We start from the raw sequence: 25,730 nt of genomic DNA on the forward strand, positions 1-25,730 counted from the left end.
TTCTTTGTTCAGAATGGAAGGGAAAATGATCTTTTTCTATTAAAAATCCTAAAAGATTCCTTTGCCCCTCCACCTGCCCTTACCTCTTCTACCATCTCTTTTCTCCTCTACCCATCAGACTTTTGAAAGTTGTCTACATTTACCGGAAGGCTTCGCTTCCTCTGTCCCAATGGTTGGCTCTGTCCCAACCATTCTGCTAAAACACGATTTTCAAGAGCAATCAGTGACTTTCTATTGAGAAATCCATTGATTACATTTTGTCCTTATTTTAGTGGATCTTTCTGCTGAATGTATTGCTGGAGACTACTTCTTCCTTAAAATTCTCAACCCTTGGCTTTGGTGACACCATATTTTCCTGAGGCTTCTTAAGCCCTTCTAATCCTTTCTTCTTGGCCAACTTCCTAAGCTCCTCTTCCACTGCCCACTCCATAGGTCTCGATATTCACTCATTTTCCCACTAGCTCTCTTCTCTTTTTGCTCTACGTGTCTTCCCTGGCAGACCTCACACACTCTTGTAGTTGTAACAGATACCTGAATGCCAAGTCTCCCAAACCGATACCTCCCTAAAGCCTCAGACACACAAATCTGTCTGTTCAACTTATCCATTGAAATCTACCACCTCAGACACTGCCAGTGAATTGACTGAAATTGGTCTTTGACTGTGACTTTTCCTCCTTTGTTAATCGTATTGCTTTCTTTCACTTAACTTCATATTTCGATTTTCCCTTGCTCAATTTTTGATAATATGCCTGGGTGATTAGTTAGGATGATTTCTCAACATTATAAAATGCTGTGGAAAAATACACATATTTGGTGTATGTGGTTTCCCAGTTTTCAGCGATACAATAATCATTTTTCATTAGGAAGATATACTTTTTCAAAGACTTGTCCAAAACCGTATCAGGTTGCCTTTTGGTGCAATAAGCAGGAATTTATTAAAGTGAAATATAAAGGCATGCTTGTGCTCTTGTGCCTCTGACCAACATATCTTATTCAGGTTGGGTGGAGATTGGCTGTGTTTTCTAACTCAAGGAATGGACTTCTTATGAAAGGTCATCTGTCTAATGCATCCAGCCTTGTCAACTAAAAGTGCTAGCCCTCTTATTTCTGTCTGTTTGAAGCACTCCAGCATACATAGCTCTAAGAGCTGATAAGATATTCCATGCTGTAAGACTCCAGTAGGATAAAAACTTCCCTCTATTCAGAACTGCTTTAAAAATTCTGACCTGTGAGAAAAAGAAGAAAAAATCCTGGACAACAGTAAATTCAACATCATGTAAGGTCTGAATGTTAATAATTCACTTTAATTATTTGCATATATTTAGCACATCATGTGATGACTTTCACATGCCTGCTACAGAACGCAGCATCCTTTTGCCTTAAAGCCAAGATACATTTGGATGTCTGTAGGCCTACTCTTCACTTCTAGGAGGAAGAAGATTCTTTAGAATCCACTCTATTCATGTGCGTGTCATAAACCATCTTTCCTAGTCTTCCTTTTATAGCCTATTAACATAAATGACCCCCACCCTTTATTACTATCCCCCTTCTAGGAGACATGTAGAGTTTCTCTCTTGAGTGAAGATCTCTACTCTAAGTTGGGAATTGACATTATTATGCATTTGGCAATGTTATTCATTCAGTCAGTCAATAAATTTTTTTGAACACTTGCTATGTTTCAGGCATTGTTCTGAGAACTTCAGATTTGGCCTTGAAACAAAGAGACAAGGTCTGTTCTCATAGACCTTAAATTTCTGGGCGGGGGGGGGGGTATGATTTCAGTCAATTAAAAAATTGAGTGACCAAGATAATTTCAGGTGTTGCTATGAAGAATATATAGCCCAGTAATGTGCTAGAGAGTGCGGTGGCAGGGGGGGCTATTTCAGATTTGATGCCAAGGGAAGGCTCTCTGAGCAGGGGGCCTACAAAGGTAAGCCACCCCTCCCACTCCCAGCCTAGTCTGACAAGAAGTCAGCTGTTCAGTCAGCTGAACTTCCCTATGAAATACACTAAAAGCTTTCTCAGTGACAGTGGGGATGGGAAGTAATCTTAGGGAGATTCTTTGATGTGAACTGATATTTTTTCTTCTTTTCCCACTTCTTCTGACTGGAGCCAGGACAGATGTCAGAGTCCTGGATTTCAGGAAGCAGGCACAGTGTATCTGTTTCCTAAGGCTGCCATCATAAATTACGACAAGCTGGAACAACGGAAATTTATTCTCTCACAGTTCTGAAGGCTAGAAGTCCAAAATCAAGTTGTTAGCAGGGCCATGTTCCCTCCAAAGACTATAGGGAAGGATTCTTCTTTGCTTCTTCATAGCTTTTGGTGGTTGCCAGCAATCCTTGGTGTTCCCCTTGGCTTGCGGCAGCATGACTTTAATCTCTGCCTCGGTTTCACACAGCCTTCTCCCCTGTATCTCCTCTGTATCTGTTTCCCTCTTTTTATAGATACTGGTCATTGGATTTAGGAGGACCTACCCTAACCCAATAGGACCTCATCTTAAATTGATCACATCTGCAAAACCCTACTCCAAATAATGTCGTATTCACAGGTTCTGGGTAGACATGAATTGTGGAGGAGGGGAAAGTATTCAACCCACAGCAGAGAGTCAGCTGGAACTGTCATCAGTGGGAGGAAACATACCCCAGTAACTTGATGTCATCCAGGGACTAAAGAAGAAGGAAAACTGCGGGGACCGCCTGAGAGGCATGGTCTGTGGAGTCTTGGAACACTGTTATTTGGTTGGTATATAATTTTAACTTTGCTTCCAGTGTCATCAATCCCTTCTGTCATCCTCAAGAATTGAGTTAGGTGTGGCTGGGCCTTTGGGCCTTGGCGGGAGGGCGCCGGGGCTTCACCTCCAAGGCGGGTCCCCGGGTAGAGGCCGGAGCATCTAGGCGGGTGCTGAAGGGCGGTGGGAGGTAGAGCGGGCACCACACATGACCCACACCCTCCGCCTTATCCCCCCCCCCAGGGAAGTGGGCCAGATCCTGGAGCCGCTAGCGCTTGCGGACTTCGGCAGCGGAGGGGCCGTGGCACGGCCGGAGAAAGCCATCGCGTTCGCCTACCGGCTCTGCGCCGTGGCCACGGACCGGGTGGGGCCCGTGCGGTCAGTCCTGGAGGATGGATGTCTGTGCTTGAGATCCGACAATGTGGTAGAAGGCAACTGTGCCGAAGAACTGCTACAAAACTCCCGTCGAGATGTGGAGGAGTATTTTGTGGCCCCCCCAGGTCGTATCTCTTGGCCAAAGCTAGATGAAAAAGAGCCCCTCTCACACTGCTGAGTACCTATTCTGCGAAGGGGTGCCCTATGAACACGTGGAAGCGCAACGACTATTTTGTTATTATGAACACGAATGTTCATTCCCGCCAGTCACCTGAAAAAAGTGATGGTTAGGGGTCTTTTAGTAACTAACTCTTCTGAAGACAGAATTGGGAAAGATCTAGCCAAAACAAAGCAAAGAGTCCCTGATGCCAATGGAAGTAGAAGGTATTTCCAGTTTCCAAGAAAATGGATCAAGTGTTTACTCACAGGCTGTTCAGCATGGAAGGCTTTATCCCCTCCCCAAAAGACCGTCTACCAAACGGCACTTAAGTGAATTTTTCTACTTCTGTAACTGTTAGACATTGCATCTGATCACTATGTGACAACCTGAGTTGTCCCTTTCAGTTGCTGTTTCCATCGACTTGAGCAGCCTTTTATCTTTACCGAACACACTAAATTTGTTCCTGGGTACCCACTGTATTCCAAGCAGAGGGCTGACTTTCTGCGGAAGTTAAAGGAGTGAGGAGGCAGCTTTGGGAGGTGATGTATATGCTTACAGCCTTCATGGTAGTGATTTCATGTGTGCGTACTTAACCCCAAACTCACTGACTTGTATACATTAAATAAGTACAGCTATTTACAGGTCAACTATATTTCAATAAAATGGTTTAAAAAAAAAAGAATTGAGTTAAATTTGTTAAACCGCCAAAGCCTCTTAGGAGTTGCTTCAGGAGATGGCTCAGAGTAGTTGAGTCCATGATTAAGCAAAGTGGGTGAGGAGATCACAGCAGCCCAGAGAGGCAATTGCCACACAGAGGGTTGATCAGCAGTCTCGACCTGAGATGACAGCAAAAACCAGGACTACCTGGGTGTCCTCAGAGATGTTTGGCGACAAAATCTTTAATGATGCAGGCTTCATTCACCCACCCAACAACATTCCTCAAATATCTGCCATATGCCAAGTACCTTGTTGGTGTTGGGAAAAATGCTCAGCAACAAGAAGCTGGTCCCTGCTCTTGAGAATTTCACTGTCATCAAGGAGGGTGAGAATTTGAAAGATGGTGTTATTTGGATACAAAGGAAAATGTGACCCCAGGAAGCTGAATTGAGGACATGACTTACACTGATTATAAAGCGAGGGATAGCACAACAAATGTTTGTTGATTGCCTCCCACGTGCCAGGCACTGTGCTGGGTACCAGCATCCAGAAGCAGCATCCTCCCTGCTCCCCTTCCTTTAGCTTTTCCTTCACTGCTCCATGGAATCTTCAGACACAACAAATCTATAAGACATTGATGTCCCTATGACCTTCCCAGAATAATTCCTTTTTGTGTGCTTCATTTGGAAATAGCCCTGTAACAGTATCAAATACCAAACACTTGATCACTCAGCATTCCAGCCTGAAAGACCCAAATCAGTGTCCCTCTCCTTAATTTCTATTTAAACCCCATGGCACAGGGGGTTTAAAGACACATGACACAGTGTCCAGAGCAAAGTAGACATTCATTCACATTTACAACTACTCTGCACCAGGCACTGACCAAATGTTAGTTCCCTTTTCCTTCCTAAATAAATATCACAGATTTGCTTGTTGGTCACAGCAATGAGTTTAGTATAAAACAAATAAAATTCTGATGAGTGATCTCACTATAATTTAGCCAGAGAAAGAATCTCTGTAGTTCAGAATTTCAGAAAAGTTATACCTTCTCAAGATCTTAAAAGAACCCATCTCTAGCTTTTCTTTAATGTTGAATTTCCCTCCAGGCATAGTTCCTGTTACGTAATCCTCTTGTCTTCTCTCCCTTCTTGACTTCTCCTCTGATCCCCCATCCAAGATAGAGAGTCACTCACTATTAAGTTTGGTCAACTACAGGCAACTTGTAATACTTTTGTCTAAATAAAAGTTAGATGGGCAGTTTACATCTATCTTATAAGAGCTTCTAGAAATGAATGTCTAAGCCATCATTTGTGAACATACCTGATCTGACGTGGCTCACTTTTCTTTTACAATTATGGACACCATGACATTTTGGAGTGTGATGGAAGACCAGGGTTTCGGGGTCAGGTCTAGTTTTGAGTTCCTATTCTTCCATTTGCTGCCTGAGTGAACATAGGCAAGTTTCCTTATTTTTTTTCAGCTGGAAATCATAGCTATATTTTTGGACTCTAGTGAGAACTAGAAACAATCTATGAAAACTGTCTGGCAAATAATAGTCACTGAATTCGTGGAAGCTATTCCTATTATTCTAGTCATGTCCAGTAATCTACATAATCTCTTGGATCTATTTATGGTGGCTTCTGACATTTCTACTTTTGCTTTTTTTACATTGGTTATGAATGTACTTGTAAAAAATAAACCTGGTGTCTTCCAAATGCAAGGGGGGAAAACCCAATGAAGATTACATTACATAAAATTGAGTGTCCTGGAATTCAAGTTGTGAGATACTAAACAGATTACCTACCATGGACTGGTGGTGAGGTCATAGCTTAAAATAATTTGGCAGAGTTAAACGAGACTAGCACAGACTTCTGAATTGGCACATAGCACAAAAGGTAGCTCTCCTATGCCCAAATAGAGAGGTTGACTCATGCCGTCTGGGTGAAACATCTGAGGAACAAAGTGATATCATCCAAGGAGGGAGGCTGACTTCATTCTGCAAATGTTTCTCGTCTGTCTGGTTTTGGGCTTGGGACTTCTGGGGCTCCTATGTCTCATGATTTCCATCGGTTGCTCTTAAACTCACCCCTCCTTGAGGGAGGCAACATCAGCTCCTGCCTATCTTTAAATTTCCTGTATGTTATAAATATTTTTCCATGTTTGGCACAGTATCTGGTTTCCACTCTGCTCATTCTGTTGAAACTGGTCTCAAAAGGGTTGCTAAAAATAGTCTAGTTGCCCCATCCAATGGATTCTTTTAAGTTTCCTTCCCACTGGAACTGTGCGCTGTGGTTGACATGTAGATCAACTCTTCTTCTTCGCCCCTTTCTTTGCTTCCTTATACTTGTCTCATGATTCTCTTGATTCTGAAGATCACTCCTTCCAAGGCTTCTTCACTTGTTTCTCTTCTACAGCTCACCCTTAGATGTTCTCCAGAGCTATCATTCCAGCCTCTTCTCTGACCACAGGGCCCCTTGGCAAGCTCATCTCCCCTCTTCCCTGATCTCAATCACTGCTTCTGCAACAACCTTCTCCAGACCAAACCTGGACAGGTCACTGCCGCAACTGAGAAGCTTCCATTTTCGCTGTTGCTTTCAGGATAGAGTCCACACACTCTAGGAAGACTGTTGCCTCCTTTATTACCTGGATTAGCAAATCTTCTGACCTTCATCTCCCACCACGGAGCTTCTCTGCCTCGGGTCATGCTGCTTCTCTGTTTCTCCACCCGCTGCCTCCAAAAATCTTATAGATCCTCTAAGATCCCATTCAAGTGCCACTTCTACAAAGTCTTCCTTAGCAACTTCCTCCCTGCCACCCCGGTGGAATTAGTGGCTTCCTTACCACGTAACAGTTTTTGCATACCACTAGTGGAGCTCTTACCACATTCTGTTACCACCTGTTCCACACTTATTTGTCTCTTCCTGTAGACGGTGATTTCTTGAGAGCAGAGATATTACCTTCTTTGTTTTATTATTATTCACACCACCCAGCACAGTGTCTTGCAGATAATTATATTCTCAAGAAATACTTCTCCGTTTGAACTGAATCCATTTTTCAAAAATCAGTCTTATAATCAGGTCCGTTGCTTTGCTACTTGCAACAGAAGAGAGAAACACAAACTCTGCCATGCACTCAATGTATGTTAGGCCATATTGGACTTCCTTGGCAAAACTCTTTTCCACACTCTCCGTATATAATTTAACTGTGGCCAAAAGAAAGGTGTGTTCCATGCTTTTTTATGCACAACCAACTCCCAGGTCAGCTAAATTCCAATGCAGAATCATCAGGAAGAACGAACATGTCTAATCTACTCTGTGTGAATAAAGGGCATCCTCCATTAAGTTGAGTAAGCCCTTCTAGAACACCAGGGTATCATTTGGTAAATTTCTTCTCCTAGGAGATTAAATAGGGCCTGGATATTTGTTATAATAAATGCACATAAGCTCTAATTTTGTTCAGCAAAATAAATGGTTACTTAAGATTAAGACTGGATCAACTCAAATGTATCATGTAGCCAATCCAGACAGAAATAAAGCTCATGATAATGGTTGTGAAGAGCACAGTTTTTCTACTTTCACCTGCTCCATTCAGTCAAGATCTACTTCAACAATGATCTCTGTATAGGAATATCTAATTTAAGTTCTTTAGCTCAGGATTTCATAAAGGCAACAGAAAAAATCTGTGAATGACTGAATTTCTACTGCTTAATAAGGGTGCATACAATGTATATGTTTCTATAAAATAATGGATAACATGTATTAAGCAATAGCATGCATATGTAAAGCCCTGGCTGTATATCTTATATGGATTATCTCATTTCCTCACAGTAACCATATGAGGGGAACTGTTATTATCTCCATTTTAAAGATGAGGAAACTGAAGGTCAAAAGGTCAAGTAACTTCCAAGTGTTACAGAGCTACTGCACAGTCAGCTGGGAGTCAAAGACTGAAACTGACTCCAGTGAATTTAGGGGACAGAAAGAGATTTTTAATGTCAGTTACTAGCACCTGTTTATGAAGGGAAGGATGATGCCCCATAAGCCATGTGAACACGGAAACATGGTCAGTCAGGTCTCAATCTTTTTTTTTTTTTTTTTAATTATTTTTATTATTTATTTATTTTTGGCTGTGTTGGGTCTTCGTTTCTGTGGGAGGGCTTCCTCTAGTTGCGGCAAGCGGGGGCCACTCTTCATCGCGGTGCGCGGGCCTCTCACTATCGCGGCCTCTCTTGTTGCGGAGCACAGGCTCCAGACGCGCAGGCTCAGTAGTTGTGGCTCACGGGCCTAGTTGCTCCGCGGCACGTGGGATCTTCCCAGACCAGGGCTCGAACCCGTGTGCCCTGCATTAGCAGGCAGACTCTCAACCACTGCGCCACCAGGGAAGCCCAGGTCTCAATCTTTATGCACTTTCTTCCAGCCCAGGCTTTATCAGTTACAGGTTCAGAGGACTTTATTTCTTTTTGAAGTGGAAAAGGGAGTAGGAAAGGGAGAGATGCCGAGGAAGTTAAAGTATATGCATGCACATTTTCCTGCTCAAACCTAGCTTATAACTATGTGTGGATAAGTGGAGGCTGTGCTCAAAATCCCTTAGGACCTTGACAGTGGGTCTGACTGCACCTTAGCAGAAACAATTCTGCCTTTGCCTGGCTCTCTCCTCCACCACCCCAGGGGAGCTCTGCAGCTTGGAGCCCAGGGGACTGTAGTACAGGATGGTCAAGCACTGCCATGCCATCACTTCATTTATATGGACATTTCTTTTGTAAAGTGACATTTCTCTTTCACTTTTTCCTGTGTCTACTAGAAAAATACTCCCATATCCCTTTTGAAGTGGAAGAGCCAAAATATTGAATTGTATCTCTAAGAATAAATGTTACCAGCTCTCAAACAAATCACTTCAAGGTTATCATTTAAAATAGAATTGCAATTATTATTAAACGCAATAATTAATGCATGGTATTAGCTAAAAATTGCATTAAAAAAAATCTTAGATGGATTATTAATAACCAATAATAATAATGGTACAGCAAAATACAAAGCATTTGACAGCACACTGTATTGCTGAGGGTGTGGGAAAACAGACATTCTTGTATATTACTGGTAGGCGTAGCAATTGATGATTTTCATAGACAGCAATTTTGAAATAACTATTGAAATTACAACTGCATTTACAGATGATTCATAGGTGATTCACTGTAGCTTTGTTTTGTAACAGTGAAAGACTGCAGCCTAAATATCCAGCAACAAGGTATATACAATGTAAACCTAAAAAGACCGAGGAAGCTCTGTCAGTGATATGGAATGATAGTTGGGGTGTGTGTGTGTGTGTTTATACCATGGTGTGCTGGTAAATGTTCAACTACCAGCTCCCCAAGTGTAGTTCCATGAATGATGGTTGACAAGTAAAGTGAAAGGGAAACAATGAAGGTGTATTCTGGAGCTTCAGTGGTTCCTCAGTGCTGTGAGTGACTTCTTTGCCGGACTGGATAATAATTTCAAATATTGGAAGGATATTTCTTTAATTTTATATTATATTCACAATGACAAACATTTAGGTTAAATTTGTATTATTAACATATTTACCATCATTTTCTTAAGTCTAGACAATCAGTGAAACAAAAAGTTAAGTCCTGATTGTATCATATTCTGATTTCTGTGGTGGAAATACTCCCACTATGGCCAATTTCAAGCTACAAATGCAACGTCACTGAATACAGAGTTGTGAAGAGATGCACGTACCTACATGAACATCATTATACAGCATTTACACCTTTCAGATACAGTAGATGGAAATAATCTCACAACACACATATAATAGAGAAATGTAGCAAAATAATTAGGAGGTGATGAATTTTTAGCATTTATTATCTGTTATAATTTATTTAATTGTAAATTTCTTTTATTTATTTTAAAATAGTGGCTGTGTTTGATAACCAGCACACAAAACTCCTGAAAATTTAACAATCAGCTCTGATGAGTTGGTATGAGCTGGCACCAGCATACCACCAGGTATACAATTAGATAGTTCCCACGGGGAAACAGAAAACACACTTAGATGAAAATCTGAAGAAAATTTGGGACTTCCCTGGTGGGCCAGTAGTAAAGAATCCGTCTTCCAATGCAAGGGACACAGTTTCGATCCCTGGTCGGGGAACTAAGATCCCACATGCCGCAGGGCAACTAAGCCCGCACACCACAACTACTGAGCTCACACGCCTCAACGAGACATCCCGTGTGCCACAAGCTACAGAGCCCACGCGCTCTGGAGCGTGCACGCCACAGAAGCCCGAGCACTGGAACGAAAGATCCTGCATGCCTCAACGACCTGACACAGCCAAAAAAAAAAAAAAAAAAATAGAGAAAAAAATCTGAAGAAAATTTACTGAAGGGTGTGATCAAGGTTAAGGAAACACAAAGAGAGGCTGACAAATCTGTGAATATCCAAAAAAAGAATTTTATACTTTAAGTGAGTGAATTGTATCATATGTGAATTACACCTCAACAAAGCTGTTTTTAAAAAAGAGAGATTCTGAGGCCCCCAGGGACCAGCAGTGGCAGGAAGCCACCATCATCCCTAAGTCTCATGGGGCAAGAATACGGAAGGGTGTTATCAGAGCCTGTGTGAGATAAAGACCCAGAGGAGGTGCTCCCAGCAAGAGCTGCAACTGTAGAGGGATTCAACCACTGCCCCAACAGTAGCTCAGACGCAGAAAATGTCAGTGGTGGTGGTCGTGGGGAATAACCCAACCTTTTTCCTCTCCTGTCCTTCAATCTACTGATGCCTCACATTGACCAAACTCAGCTCTAAGTCAGAGGATAAGGCAACCTGGGTGCTATTTGCCTACAAGTCAACTCCCTGACCACAGAGCAGATCCATAAAAGGTAGATAATGAATCTGAGGGCAAACAGAGAATACACACACACACATAAGTATTTGCTAATAAGGTATATATAGAGAATATTTCTGGAAGAAACACAAGAAAATTGTTAACACTGGTTGGCTCCCAGGGAAAGAGAAAGATCGAAGGATATAGACTTTTTCACTCTATAACATTTTATAGCTTTTGAATGTTGAACCATGTGAATGTATCACCTATTTCTAAAAATAAATAACATTTACATTTAAAAAATGAAAATAAATTTAAAAACAAGGAAGTCTGTGGTAGTCATTAAGTTGTTCATGAATAGCCTGATACTTTTCTCCTAAGTGCAGAGTAGAACTGTAATTCTCTATGCCTGTTGAAGTTAGGTGTGACTACATGACTTATTTGAAGAATAAAATATGAGCAGAACTAATGTGCATCACATCAGGCAGAAGATTTAAGAGCCAGCGCGTGTATTGCCACTTTCTCTTTTTCCCACCTTATAGATCACGGAAGCATCATGGAACCCCTGTGAGCCAGAGTCCATGACATACAAGGAGTAGACACCCTCCCTCCTACCACACTACACTAACGTTGGACTTGTAGCATGAGTGAGAAGTAATCTGTGTTGTTTTAATTTACTGAGATTATGGGATTGCTTGTTACCACAGCATAAACTGCCCTATCCTTGCTGATAAAAAATGGAACCAGATGACTCCTGGCATTATTTCCAAGTAAAAAATATTTTAAAGAATATTTAAATTTAGCCTCTTGTATTAAAAACAATACACATATTTGCACCCATGGAAATACCATTGATTTTTGTTTTCGGGGGGGCCATGCGGCTCGTGGGATCTTAGTTCCCCAAACAGGGATTGAACCCAGGCCCTCAGCAATGAGAGCGCGGAGTCCTAACCACTGTTCTGCCAGGGAATTCCCAAAATATCATTGATGTTAATGACAGTATGAATGTTGAACTATGAATATTAATTCTAAGCTTAAATTTGGCAATTTATAACAAAACCTCAAAAATGCATACCTTTTGAACAAACAGTTCTACTCCTAGGAATTAATACTAATGAAATAATCAATAATAATGGCTAAATTTTATTGAACAATTATTATGCACCAGGCACTCTTCTAAGTGCTTTGCACAAATTAATTTAGAATGCTTATAGCAATCCTATTATGTATGACATTATTATTATTACCTACTATTATTATTACACTTTTACACAAGGAGACTGAGGCTTAGAGAAGTTGAGCAACTTGTTAAAAATTATATAATGGAGGACCTTCAAGATGGCGGAGGAGTAAGATGTAGAGATCACCTTCCTCCCCACAAATACATCAGAAATACATCTACATGTGGAATAACTCCTACAGAACACCTACTGAACGCTGGCAGAAGACCTCAGACCTCCCAAAAGGCAAGAAACTTCCCACGTACCTGGGTAGGGCAAAAGAAAAAAGAAAAAACAGAGACAAGAGAATAGGGACGGGACCTGCACCAGTGGGAGGGAGCTGTGCAGGAGGAAAGGTTTCCACACACTAGGAAGCCCCTTAGCGGGCGGAGACTGTGGGTGGCGGAGGGGGGAAGCTTCGGAGCCACGGAGGAGAGCGCAGCCACAGAGGTGCGGAGGGCAAAGCGGAGAGGTTCCCACACAGAGGCTCGGCGCCGAGCAGCACTCACCAGCCCAAGAGGCTTGTCTGCTCACCCGCCGGGGCGGGCGGGGCTGGGAGCTGAGGCTCGGGCTTCGGTCGGATCCCAGGGAGAGGACTGGGGCTGGCGGCGTGAACACAGCCTGAAGGGGCTAGTGCACCACAGCTAGCCGGGAGGGAGTCCGGGAAAAGGTCTGGACCTGCAGAAGAGGCAAGAGACCATTGCTTTGGGGTGCGCGAGGAGAGGGGATTCAGAGCACTGCCTAAATGAGCTCCAGAGACGGGCACGAGCCGCGGCTACCAGCGCGGACCCCAGAGACGGGCAGGAGACGCTAAGGCTGCTGCTGCCGCCACCAAGATGCCTGTGTGCAAGCACAGGTCACTCTCCACACCGCCCCTCCCAGGAGCCTGTGATGCCCTCCACTGCCAGGGTCCCGTGACCCAGGGACAACTTCCCCGGGAGAACACATGGCGCCTCAGGCAGTTGCAACGTCACGCCGGCCTCTGCCGCGACAGGCTCGCCCTGCATTCCGTACCCCTCCCTTCCCCCAGCCTGAGTGAGCCAGAGCCCCCGAAGCAGCTGCTACTTTAACCCAGTCCTGTCTGGGCAGGAACAGACACCCTCAGGCGACCTACAGACAGAGGCGGGTCCAAATCCAAAGCTGAACCCCAGGAGCTGTGCGAACAAAGAAGAGAAAGGGAAATCTCTCGCAGCAGCCTCAGGAGCAGTGGATTAAATCTACACAATCAACTTGATGTACCCTGCAACTCTGGAATACCTGAATAGACAAGGAATTATCCCAAAATCAAGGAGGTGGACTTTGAGAGCAACTGTAGACTTGGGGTTTGCTGTATGCAACAGACTAGCTTCTGATTTTTATGTTTATCTTAGTATAGTTTTTAGCTCTTGTTATCATTGGTGGATTTGTTTATTGGTTTGGTTGCTCTCTTTTTTAAAATATTTTTAAATTTTTTTATTTTAATAACTTTATTTTACTTTATTTATTGTTTTTTCTTTCTTTTTTTTTCTCCCTTTTCTTCTGAGCTGTGTGGCTGACAGGGTCTTGGTGCTCCAGCCAGGTGTGAGGCCGGAGCCTCTGAGGTGGGAGAGCCAAGTTCAGGACATTGGACCCCATGTAATATCAATTGGTGAGAGCTCTCCCAGAGATCTCCATCTCAACGCTAAGACCCAGACCCACTCACGACCGGATAGCTCCAGTGATAGACACCCCATTGCAAACAACTAGCAAGACAGGAACACAAACCCACCCACTAGCAGAGAGGCTGCCTAAAATCACAATAAATTCACGGACACCCCAAAGCACATCACAGGGCACGGTCCTGCCCACCAGAAAGACAAGATCTAGCCTCATCCACCAGAACAGAGGCACAAGTCCCCTCCACCAGGAAGCCTATACAATGCACTTAACCAACCTCACCCACTGGGGGCAGACACCAAAACTATGGAAGCTACAAGCCTGCAGCCTGTGAAAAGGAGACCCCAAACACAGTAAGTTAAGCAAAATGAGAAGACAGAGAAATATGCAGCAGATGAAGGAGCAAAGTAAAAACCAACCAGACCACACAAATGAAGAGGAAATAGGCAGTCTACCTGAAAAAGAATTCAGAGTAACGATAGTAAAGATGATCCAAAACCTTGGAAATAGAATGGAGAAAATACAAGAAATGTTTAGCAAGGACCTAGAAGAACTAAAGAGCAAACAAACAATGATGAACAACACAATAAATGAAATTTAAAATTCTCTAGAAGGAATCAATAGCAGAATACCTGAGGCAGAAGAACGGATAAATGACCTGGAAGACAGAATGGTGGAATTCACTGCTGCAGAATAGAATAAAGAAAAAAGAATGAAAAGAATTGAGGACAGTCTCAGAGACATCTGGACAACATTAAATGCACAAACATTCCAATTATAGGGGTTCCGGAAGAAGAGGAGAAAAAGAAAGTGTCTGAGAAAATATTTGAAGAGATTATAGTTCAAAACTTCCCTAATATGGGAAAGGAAATAGTCAATCAAGACCAGGAAGCACAGAGAGCCCCATACAGGATAAATCCAAGGGGAAACATGCCAAGACACATATAAATCAAGCTATCAAAAATTAAATACAAAGAAAAAATATTAAAAGCAGCAAGGGAAAAACAACAAATAACATACAAGGGAATCCCTTGTATAAGGTTAACAGCTGATCTTTCAGCAGAAACTCTGCAAGCCAGAAGGGAGTGGCAGGACATATTTAAAGTGATGAAAGAGAAAAACCTACAACCAAGATTACTCTACCCAGTAAGGATCTCATTCAGATTCGATGGAGAAATTAACACCTTCACAGACAAGCAAAAGCTAAGAGAATTCAGCACCACCAAACCAGCTTTACAACAAATGCTAAAGGAACTTCTCTAGGCAGGAAACACAAGAGAAGGGAAAGACCTCCAATAACAAACCCAAAACAATTAAGAAAATGGTAATAGGATCATACATATCGGTAATTACCTTAAGTGTAAATGGATTAAATGCTGCAACCAAAAGACATACACTGGCAGAATGGATAAAAAAACAAGACCGGTATATATGCTGTCTACAAGAGACCCACTTCAGACCTGGGGACACATACAGACTGAAAGTGAGGGGATGGAAAAAGATATTCCATGCAAATGGAAATCAAAAGAAAGCTGGAGTAGCAATTCTCATATGAGACAAAACAGACTTTAAAATAAAGACTATTACAAGAGACAAAGAAGGACACTACACAATGATCAAGTGATCAATCCAAGAAAAAGATATAACAACTGCAAATATTTATGCGCCCAACATAGGAGCACCTCAATATATAAGGCAAATGCTAACAGCCATAAAAGGGGAAATCGAAAGTAACACAATCATAGTAGGGGACTTTAACACCCCACTTTCACCAATGGACAGATCATCCAAAATGAAAATAAATAAGGAAACACAAGCTTTAAATGACACATTAAACAAGATGGATTTAATTAATATTTATAGGACGTTCCATCCAAAAACAACAGAATACACTTTCTTCTCAAGTGCTCATGGAACATTCTCAAGGATAGATCATATCTTGGGTCACAAATCAAGCCTTGATAAAATTAAGAAAATTGAAATCATACCAAATATCTTTTCCAACCATGATGCTATGAGACTAGATATCAATTACAGGAAAAAAACTGTAAAAAATACAAACACATGGAGGCTAAACAATACGCTACTAAATAACCAAGAGATCACTGAAGAAATCAAAAAGGAAATCAAAAAATACCTAGAGACAAATGACAATGAAAACACAATGACCCAAAACCTATGGGATGCAGCAAAAGCAGTTCTAAGATGGAAGTTTATAGCAATATAATCCTACCTCAAGAAACAAGAAAAATCTCAAATAAACAACCTAACCTTACACCTAAAGCAATTAGAGAAAGAAGAAAAAAAAAAACCCTAAGTTAACAGAAGGAAAGAAATCATAAAGATCAGATCAGAAATAAATGAAAAAGAAATGAAGGAAACAATAGCAAAGATCAATAAAACTAAAAGCTGGTTCTTGGAGAAGATTAAAAAAATTGATAAACCATTAGCCAGACTCATCATGAAAAAAAGGGAGAAGACTCAAATCAATAGAATTAGAAATGAAAAAGGAGAAGTAACAAATGACACTGCAGAAATACAAAGGATCATGAGAGATTACCACAAGCAACTCTATGGCAATAAAATGGACAACCTGGAAGAAATGGACAAATTCTTGGAAAGCACAACCTTCTGAGACTGAACGAGGAAGAAACAGAAAATATGAACAGACCAATCACAAGCACTGAAATTGAAACTGTGATTAAAAATCTTACAACACACAGAAGTCCAGGACCAGATGGCTTCACAGGAGAATTCTATCAATTCTATCCAATATTTAGAGAAGAACAAACACCTATCCTTCTCAAACTCTTCTAAAATATAGCAGAGGGAGGAACACTCCCAAACTCATTCTACAAGGCCACCATCACCCTGATACCAAAACCAGACAAAGATGTCACAAAAAAAGAAAACTACAGGCCAATATCACTGATGAACATGATTTAAAAATCCTCAACAAAATACTAGCAAACAGAATCCAACAGCACATTAAAAGGATCATACACCATGATGAAGTGGGGTTTATCCCAGGAATGCAAGGATTCTTCAATATACGCAAATCAATCAATGTGATAAACCATATTAACAAATTGAAGAATAAAAACCATATGATCATCTCAATAGACATAGAAAAAGCTTTTGACAAAATTCAACACCGATTTATGATAAAAATCCTCCAGAAAGTAGGCATAGAGGGAACTTACCTCAACATAATAAAGGCCATATATGACAAAACCACAGCCAACATTGTTCTCAATGGTGAAAAACTGAAACCATTTCCAGTAAGATCAGGAATAAGACAAGGTTGCCCACTCTCACCACTATTATTCAACATAGTTTTGAAAATTTCAGTGACAGCAATCAGCGAAGAAAAAGAAATAAAAGGAATCCAAATCAGAAAAGAAGAAGTAAAACTGTCACTGTTTGCAGATGACATGGTACTATACGTAGAGAATCATAAACATGCTACCAGAAAACTACTAGAGCTAATCAATGAATTTGGTACAGTAGCAGGATACAAAATTAATGCACAGAAATCTCTTGCATTCCTATACACTAATGATGAAAAACCTGGAAGAGAAATTAAGGAAACACTCCCATTTACCATTGCAACAAAAAGAATAAAATACCTAGGAATAAACCTACTTAAGGAGACAAAAGACCTGTATGCAGAAAACTAAAGGACACTGATGAAAGAAATTAAAGATGCTACAAACAGATGGAGAGATATACCATGTTCTTGGATTGGAAGAATCAATACTGTGAAAATGACTATACTACCCAAAGCAATCTACAGATTCAGTGTTATCCCTATCAAACTACCAATGACATTTTTCACAGAACTAGAACAAAAATTTTCAGAATTTGTATGGAAACACAAAAGACCCCGAATAGCCAAAGCAATCCTGAGAAAGAAAAACGGAGCTGGAGGAATCAGCCTCCCTGACTTCAGACTATGCTACAAAGCTATAGTAATCAAGACAGTATGGTACTGGCACAAAAGCAGAAATATAGATCAATGGAACAGGATAAACCCATGCACATATGGTCACCTTATCTTTGATAAAGGAGGCAAGAGTATACAATGGAGAAAAGGTATTCTCTTCAATAAGTGGTGCTGGGAAAACTGGACAGCTACATGTAAAAGAATGAAATTAGAACACTCCCTAACACTGTATACAGAAATAAACTCAAAATGGATTAAAGACCTAAGTGTAAGGCCAGACACTATAAAACTCTTAGAGGAAAACATAGGCAGAACACTCTATGACATAAATCACAGCAAATCTTTTTAGACCCACCTCCTAGAGAAATGGAAATAAAAACAAAAATAAACAAATGGGACCTAATGAACCTTACAAGCTTTTGCACAGCAAAGGAAACCATAAAGAAGATGAAAAGACAACCCTCAGAATGGGAGAAAACATCTGCAAACGAATCAACTGACAAAGGATTAATCTCCAAAATGTACAAGCAGCTCATGCAGCTCAATATCAAAAAAACGAACAACCAAAACCAAAACTGGGCAGAAGACCTAAACAGACATTTCTCCAAAGAAGACATACAGATGCCCAACAAACACATGAAAGGATGCTCACCATCACTAATCATTAGAGAAATGCAAATTAAAACTACAAGGAGGTATCACCTCACACCAGTCAGAATGGTCATCATCAAAAAATCTACAAACAATACATGCTGGAGAGGGTGTGGAGAAAAGGGAACCCTCTTGCACTATTTGTGGGAAGGTAAATTGATACAGCCACTATGGAGAACAGTATGGATGTTCCTCCAGCAATCCCACTACTGGGCATATACCCTGAGAAAACCATAATTTAAAAAGACACATCCACCTCAATGTTCATTGCAGCACTATTTACAATAGCCAGGTCATGGAAGCAACCTAAATGTCCATCAACAGACGAATGGATAAAGAAGATGTGGTATATATTTACAATGGAATATTACTCAGCCATAAAAAGGAACGAAACTCGGTCATTTGTTGATACGTGGATGGATGTAGAGACTGTCATACAGAGTGAAGTAAGTCAGAAAGAGAAAAACAAATACCATATTTTAACACGTATATATGGAATCTAAAAACAAAACAAAGGTTCTGACGAACCTAGGGGCAGGACAGGAATAAAGACTCAGACGTAGAGAATGGACTTGAGGACACAGGGATGGGGAAGGGTAAGCTGGGACGAAGTGAGAGAGTGGCATTGACATATATACACTACCAAATGTAAAATAGATAGCTAGTGGGAAGCAGCCACATAGCACAGGGAGATCAGCTCTGGGCTCTGTGACCACCTAGAGGGGTGGGATAGGGATGGTGGGAGGGAGATGCAAGAGGGAAGGGATATGGGGATATGTGTATACGTATAGCTAATTCACTTTTTTATACAGCAGAAACTAACACAACATTGTAAAGCAATGTTATTATACTTTATTATACTCCAATAAAGATGTTAGAAAAAAAAAAAACCTTCCCTGAAAGCCATCAGGGAGTTTGGGTCTTTAGAACATGAGCTTCCCATTCTCCTTGCTTGGCCCTGCAATAAACACTGTACTTTCCTTCACCACAATCTGTTGCAGTAGATTGGCTTTGCTGCTCGTCAGGTGAGCAGACCCAAGTTTGGTTTGGTAACAGTCTGAGGATCTAATGTATAACATAGTGACTAAAGTTGATAACACTGTATTATATAATTGAGATTTGCTAAGAGAGTAGAACTTAACTGTTCTCACCAAAAAAAAAAAAGTAAATTTAAAAAAATTTCCACATCCTGCAATATGGATGAATTTTACATTGAACAAAAGAAGTCAGCACAACAGAATTCATATTGGATTTTTCTATTTATATGAAATTCACAAACAGGCAGGAGAATACTACAATGTGTGAAAATTCATGCATGGGTGGCAAACTCTAAAGAAAAGCATGGATGTAGTGACAATAAAAGTCATGATAGTTTTTAATTTTGGAACAGAGAGGAGTAGTAAGGAAGAGGGAGCACAGGGGGAGATTACAGAGTTTGGCAATTTTGTATTTCTTGATTTAAGTGGTGGTACTTAATGTTGGTTTGAGATTAAATCCCCCTCTACTTCAAGGTTTGTTCATTTTTATTTATCTATGTTACGTTTTACAAGAAAATTTTAATTTTTTTAATTGAAGCATAGTTGACTTACAATATAATACTAGTTTCAGGTGTATTACATAGTGATTCAATATTTTTCTAGATTACACATCACACAAAATTATTATATTATTGACTATATTCCCTGTGTTGTACATTATATCTCTGTGATTTATTTTCTAGTACAAGTAGTTTGCACAAAAAAAGTTTAGAGAAAGCTATATGTCTAGGAAAATAAATGAAAGTTTCTCCTTACCTAAAGAAGTGAAAGTTCCTCTTTACATAACAGCCTTGCCAGGTCCAACTCCCAGGAACATCTGTTGGGTACCTCTTTCCTTATGCATATACCGTATGCATATCTCTGTGTATATCACACCTTTTTAATTTTTAAAATAAATTTTACTATTCATATTTTTAAAAAAATATATAACTAATAGAGTACCCAGGATTTAAATCAATCAGCTTGAGTCCTGAGCTTGTACAAAATTTCAACCACTATGATATACTGCTACTTCTTTTTTTTTTCCTCTATTTCTTCTTTGACCTATAGACCTCTTAATTTCCAAAGGTATGGTCTCTTTCTAGTGACCTTGCTTTTCCAAACATTACTGAGGAATAATTTACAAATATAGTCATGTATATTTAAAGTGTATGATGTGATGATTTTATATATATAAATAATTTTATTTTATAAATATAATGAAATAATTACCAAGATCAAGATAATTAACACATACTTCACCTCACATAGTTAACTCTGTGTGTGTGGTGAGGATGCTTAAGATCTATTCTCAGCAACTTTAAGTATACAATACCTTATTATTAGCTGTAGTCGCCATGCTGTACATTAGATACTCAGAACTTGTTCTTCTCTAATTGAAAGTTTGTGCCCTTTGACCTATATCTCCCCATTTCCCCCTCCCCTCAACCCCTGGCAACCACCATTCTATTTTCTGTTTCTATGAAATTGGCTTTTTGTTTTTTTAAGATTCCACATATAAGTGATACCATACCTACTGCTGCTTCTTAAATAGCTTCAAGGATGTAAATCATAGCACTGCTTTAGAATCACAGAGCTGGGAAACAAATTTGAAGTCCAAATGTGAGACAATGTTGAATTAGTTGCAGTCACACTGTGTGATAGAATACCATGCATGAACAGGCACACGAAAAATGACTGCAATATATAGAATGAGAATAAGTTAAAAAAATCTTGTCCCATTTTTCAAAAAAGTATATGAATAAACAACAATCTAGAAAGCTTACGCTTGGGTAGTAGGTCTTGCATGAGCTTTTCTTCTAAGTGTCTACATGTATGTTTTGACTTTCTATAATAACATGAATAAATCATTTTTTTATAGAACTTTACTGATATACAATTGGTATGCAATAAACTGCACATATTTAAAATGTACAATTTGACAAGTTTTGGCATATGTGTACAACTGGAAACCATCACCATCATCAAGATAATGAACATATTCATCACAGTTTAACCATTCATTTGTTGGTAGATATTTAGGTTGTTTCAAATTTGAGGTTATTAAAAATAAACCTTCCATGAACATTCATGTACAAGTCTTTTCATGAACATATGCTTTCTTTTCTCTTGGATAAATACCTAGGAATGGAATGACTGGGTCATATGGCAGCTGTTCCTTCAACTTTTTGAGAAACTGCCAAACTATTTTCAAAGTCGTTGTATCATTGTACATTCCCAGCAGCCCATATGAGTTTCATTTCCTCCACACCTTCCCCCAACACATAATATGGTCAGTCTTTTAAATTTTAGCCATTCTAACAGGTATAATGTGGTATCCCACTGTGGGTTTTTTGGGGTTTTTAAAATTTTTTAAATTTAATTTAATTTATTTATTTATACAGCAGGTTCTTATTAGTTATCCATTTTATACATATTACTGTATATATGTCAATTCCAACCTCCAAATTAATCCCACCACCACCACCCCACCCCGTTTTCCCACCTTTGTGTCCATACTTTTGTTCTCTACATCTGCGTCTCAATTTCTGCTCTGGAAACTGGTTAATCTGTACCATTTTTCTAGGTTCCACATATATGAGTTAATACATGATATTTGTTTCTCTCTTTCTGACTTACTTCACTCTGTATGACAGTCTCTAGATTCATCCACATCTCTACAAATGACCCAATTTCGTTCCTTTTTATGGCTGAGTAATATTCCATTGTATATATGTACCACTTCTTCTTTATCCATTTGTCTGTCGATGGGCATTTAGGTTGATTCCATGACCTGGCTATTGTAAATAGTGTTGCAATGAACATTGGGGTGCATAAGTTTTTTTGAATTATGGTTTTCTCTGGGTATATGCCTAGTAGTGGGATTGCTGGGTCATATGGTAAATCTATTTTTAGTTTTTTAAGAAACCTCCATACTGTTCTCCATAGTGGCTGTATCAGTTTACATTCCCACCAACAGTGCAAGAGGGTTCCCTTTTCTCCACACCCTCTCCAGCATTTATTGTTTGTAGATTTTTTGATGATGGCCATTCTAACAGGTGTGAGGTGATACCTCATTGTAGTTTTGATTTGCATTTCTCTAATAATTAGTGATGCTGAGCAGCTTTTCATGTGCTTCTTGGCCATCTGCATGTCTTCTTTGGAGAAATGTCTATTTAGGTCTTCTGCCCATTTTTGGATTGGGTTGTTTATTTTTTTAATATTAAGCTGCATGAGCTGTTTATATATTTTGGAGATTGATCCTTTGCCTGTTGATTCGTTTGAAAATATTTTCTCCCATTCTGAGGGTTGTCTTTGCATCTTGTTTGTAGTTTCCTTTGCTTTGCAAAAGCTCTTAAGTTTCATTAGGTCCCATTTGTTTATTTTTGGTTTTATTCCCATTACTCTAGGAAGTGGATCAAAAAAGATCTTGCTGTGATTTATGTCAAAGATTGTTCTTCCTATGTTTTCCTTTAAGAGTTTTATAGTGTCCAGTCTTACATTTAGGTCTCTAATACATTTTGAGTTAATTTTTGTGTATGGTGTTAGGGAGTATTCTAATTTCATTCTTTTACATGTAGCTGTCCAGTTTTCCCAGCACCACTTATTGAAGAGACTGTCTTTTCTCCATTGTATATACTTGCCTCCTTTGTCATAGATTAGTTGACCATAGGTGCGTGGGTTTATCTCTGGGCTTTCAATCTTGTTCCATTGATCTATATTTCTGTTTTTGTGCCAGTACCATATTGTCTCGATTACTGTAGCTTTGTAGTATAGTCTGAAGTCAGGGAGTCTGATTCCTCCAGCTCTGTTTTTTCCCCTCAGGACTGCTTTGGCTATTTGGGGTCTTTTGTGTCTCCATACAAATTTTAAGATTTTTTGTTCTAGTTCTGTAAAAAAATGCCATTGGTAGCTTCATAGGGATTGCATTGAATCTGTAGATTGCTTTGGGTAGTATAGTCATTTTCACAATATTGATTCTTCCAATCCAAGAACATGGCATATCTCTCCATCTGTTTGTAGCATCCTTAATTTCTTTCATCAGTGTCCTTTAGTTTTCTGCATACAGGTCTTTTGTCTCCCTAGGTAGGTTTATTCCTAGGTATTTTATTCTTTTTGTTGCAGTGGTAAATGGGATTTTTCTGGTGGCATCTTTAGGATTCTCTATGTATAGTACCATGTCATCTGCAAACAGTGACAGTTTCACTTCTTTTCCAATTTGTATTCCTTTTATTTCTTTTTCTTCTCTGATTGCCATGGCTAGGACTTCCAAAACTATGTTGAATAATAGTGGTGAGAGTGTGCAACTTTGTCTTGTTCCTGATCTTAGAGGAAATGCTTTCAGTTTTTCACCATTGAGAATGATGTTTCCTGTTGGTTTGCCATATATGGCCTTCATTATGTTGAGGTAGGTTCCCTCTATGCCCACTTTCTGGAGAGTTTTTATCATAAATGGGTGTTGAATTTTGTCAAAAGCTTTTTCTGCATCTATTGAGATGATCATATGGTTTTTCTTCTTCAGTTTGTTAATATGGTGTATCACATTGATTGATTTTCATATGTTGAAGAATCCTTGCATTCCTGGGATAAATCCCACTTCATCATGGTGTATGATCCTTTTAATGTGCAGCTGGATTCTGTTTGCTAGTATTTTGTTGAGGAGATTTGCATCTATATTCATCAGTGATATTGGTCTGTAATTTTCTTTTTTTGTAGGATCTTTGTCTGGTTTTGGTATCAGGGTGACGGTGGCCTTGTAGAATGAGTTTGGGAGTGTTCCTTCCTCTGCAATTTTTTGGAAGAGTTTGAGAAGGATGGGTGTTAGCTCTTCTCTAAATGTTTGATAGAATTCACCTGTGAAGCCATCTGGTCCTGGACTTTTGTTTGTTGGAAGATTTTTAATCACAGTTTCAATTTCATTACTTGTGATTGCTCTGTTCATATTTTCTACTTCTTCCTGGTTCAGTCTTGGAAGGTTATACCTTTCTAAGAATTTGTCCATTTCTTCCAGGTTGTCCATTTTATTGGCATAGAGTTGCTTGTAGTAGTCTCTTAGGATGCTTTGTATTTCTGTGGTGTCTATTGTAACCTCTCATTTTTCATTTCTAATTTTATTGATATGAGTCCTCTCCCCCTTTTTCTTGATGAGTCTGGTTAATGGTTTATGAATTTTGTTTATCTTCTCAAAGAACCAGCTTTTAGTTTTATTGATCTCTGCTATTGTTTTCTTTGTTTCTATTTCATTTATTTCCGCTCTGATCTTTATGATTTCTTTCCTTCTGCTAACTTTGGGTTTTGTTTGTTTTTCTTTCCCTAGTTCTTTTAGGTGTAAGGTTAGATTGTTTATTTCAGATTTTTCTTGTTTCTTGAGGTAGGCTTTTATTGCTATAAACTTCCCTCTTAGAACTGCTTTTGCCACATCCCATCAGTTTTGGATCATTGTGTTTTCATTGTCATTTGTCTGTAGGTATTTTTTGATTTCCTCTTTGATTTCTTCAGTGATCCCTTGGTTATTTAGTAACGTATTGTTTAGCATCCATGTGTTTGTGTTGTTTATGTTTTTTTCCCTGTAATTGATTTCTAATCTCATAGCACTGTGGTCAGAAAAGATGCTTGGATGACTTCAATTTTCTTAAATTTACTGAGCCTTGATTTGTGACCCAAGATGTGATCTATCCTGGAGAATGTTCTGTGCGCACTTGAGAAGAACGTGTAATCTGCTGTTTTTGGATGGAATGTCCTATATATATCAATTAAATCTATCTGGTCTATTGTGTCATTTAAAGCTTCTGTTTCCTTATTTATTTTCATTTTGGATGATCTGTCCATTGGTGTAAGTGAGGTGTTAAAGTCCCCCACTATTATTGTGTTACTGTCGATTTCCTCTTTTATAGCTGTTAGCAGTTGCCTTATGTGTTGAACTGTTCCTATGTTGGTGCATAAATATTTGCAGTTGTTATATCTTCTTCTTGGATTGATCACTTGATCATTATGTAGTGTCTTTCCTTGTCTCTTGTGACAGTCTTCATTTTAAAGTCTATTTTATCTGATATGAGTATTGCTACTCTAGCTTTCTTTTGATTTCCATTCGCATGGAATATTTTTTTCCATCCCCTCACTTTCTGTCTGTATGTGTCCCTAGGTCTGAAGTGGGTCTCTTGTAGACAGCATATATATGGGTCTTGTTTTTGTACCCATTCTGTGAGCCTGTGTCTTTTGGTTGGAGCATTTAATCCATTCACATTTAAGGTAATTATCAATATGTATGTTCCTATGACCATTTTCTTAATTGTTTTGGGTTTGTTTTTGTAGGTCCTTTTCTTCTCTTGTGTTTCCCACTTAGAAAAGTTCCTTTAGCATTTGTTGTAGAGCTGGTTTGGTGGTGCTGAATTCTCTTAGCTTTTGCTTCTCTGTAAAGCTTTTGATTCCTCCATGGAATCTGAATGAGATCCTTGCCCGGTAGAGTAATCTTGGTTGTAGGTTCTTCCCTTTCATCACTTTAAGTATATCATGCCA

At 39.5% G+C, this 25,730-nt stretch overlaps 1 protein-coding gene across 1 annotated transcript in view; it reads left to right on the top strand.

Annotated features, from left to right (window-relative positions):
- Positions 1–3,284, top strand: part of LOC103003381 (glutamyl-tRNA(Gln) amidotransferase subunit C, mitochondrial-like) — a 47,378-nt gene extending 44,094 nt beyond the window's left edge. The window contains exons 2-3 of the mRNA XM_057557557.1: positions 2,812–2,914; positions 2,980–3,284. Coding sequence (XP_057413540.1) covers positions 2,812–2,914; positions 2,980–3,284 — 408 coding nt within the window. The remainder of the gene's footprint in view (positions 1–2,811; positions 2,915–2,979) is intronic.
- Positions 3,285–25,730: the final 22,446 nt, after the last annotated feature.

This window comes from Balaenoptera acutorostrata, chromosome 11, assembly GCF_949987535.1.
Source record: "Balaenoptera acutorostrata chromosome 11, mBalAcu1.1, whole genome shotgun sequence".
NCBI lineage: Eukaryota > Metazoa > Chordata > Mammalia > Artiodactyla > Balaenopteridae > Balaenoptera > Balaenoptera acutorostrata.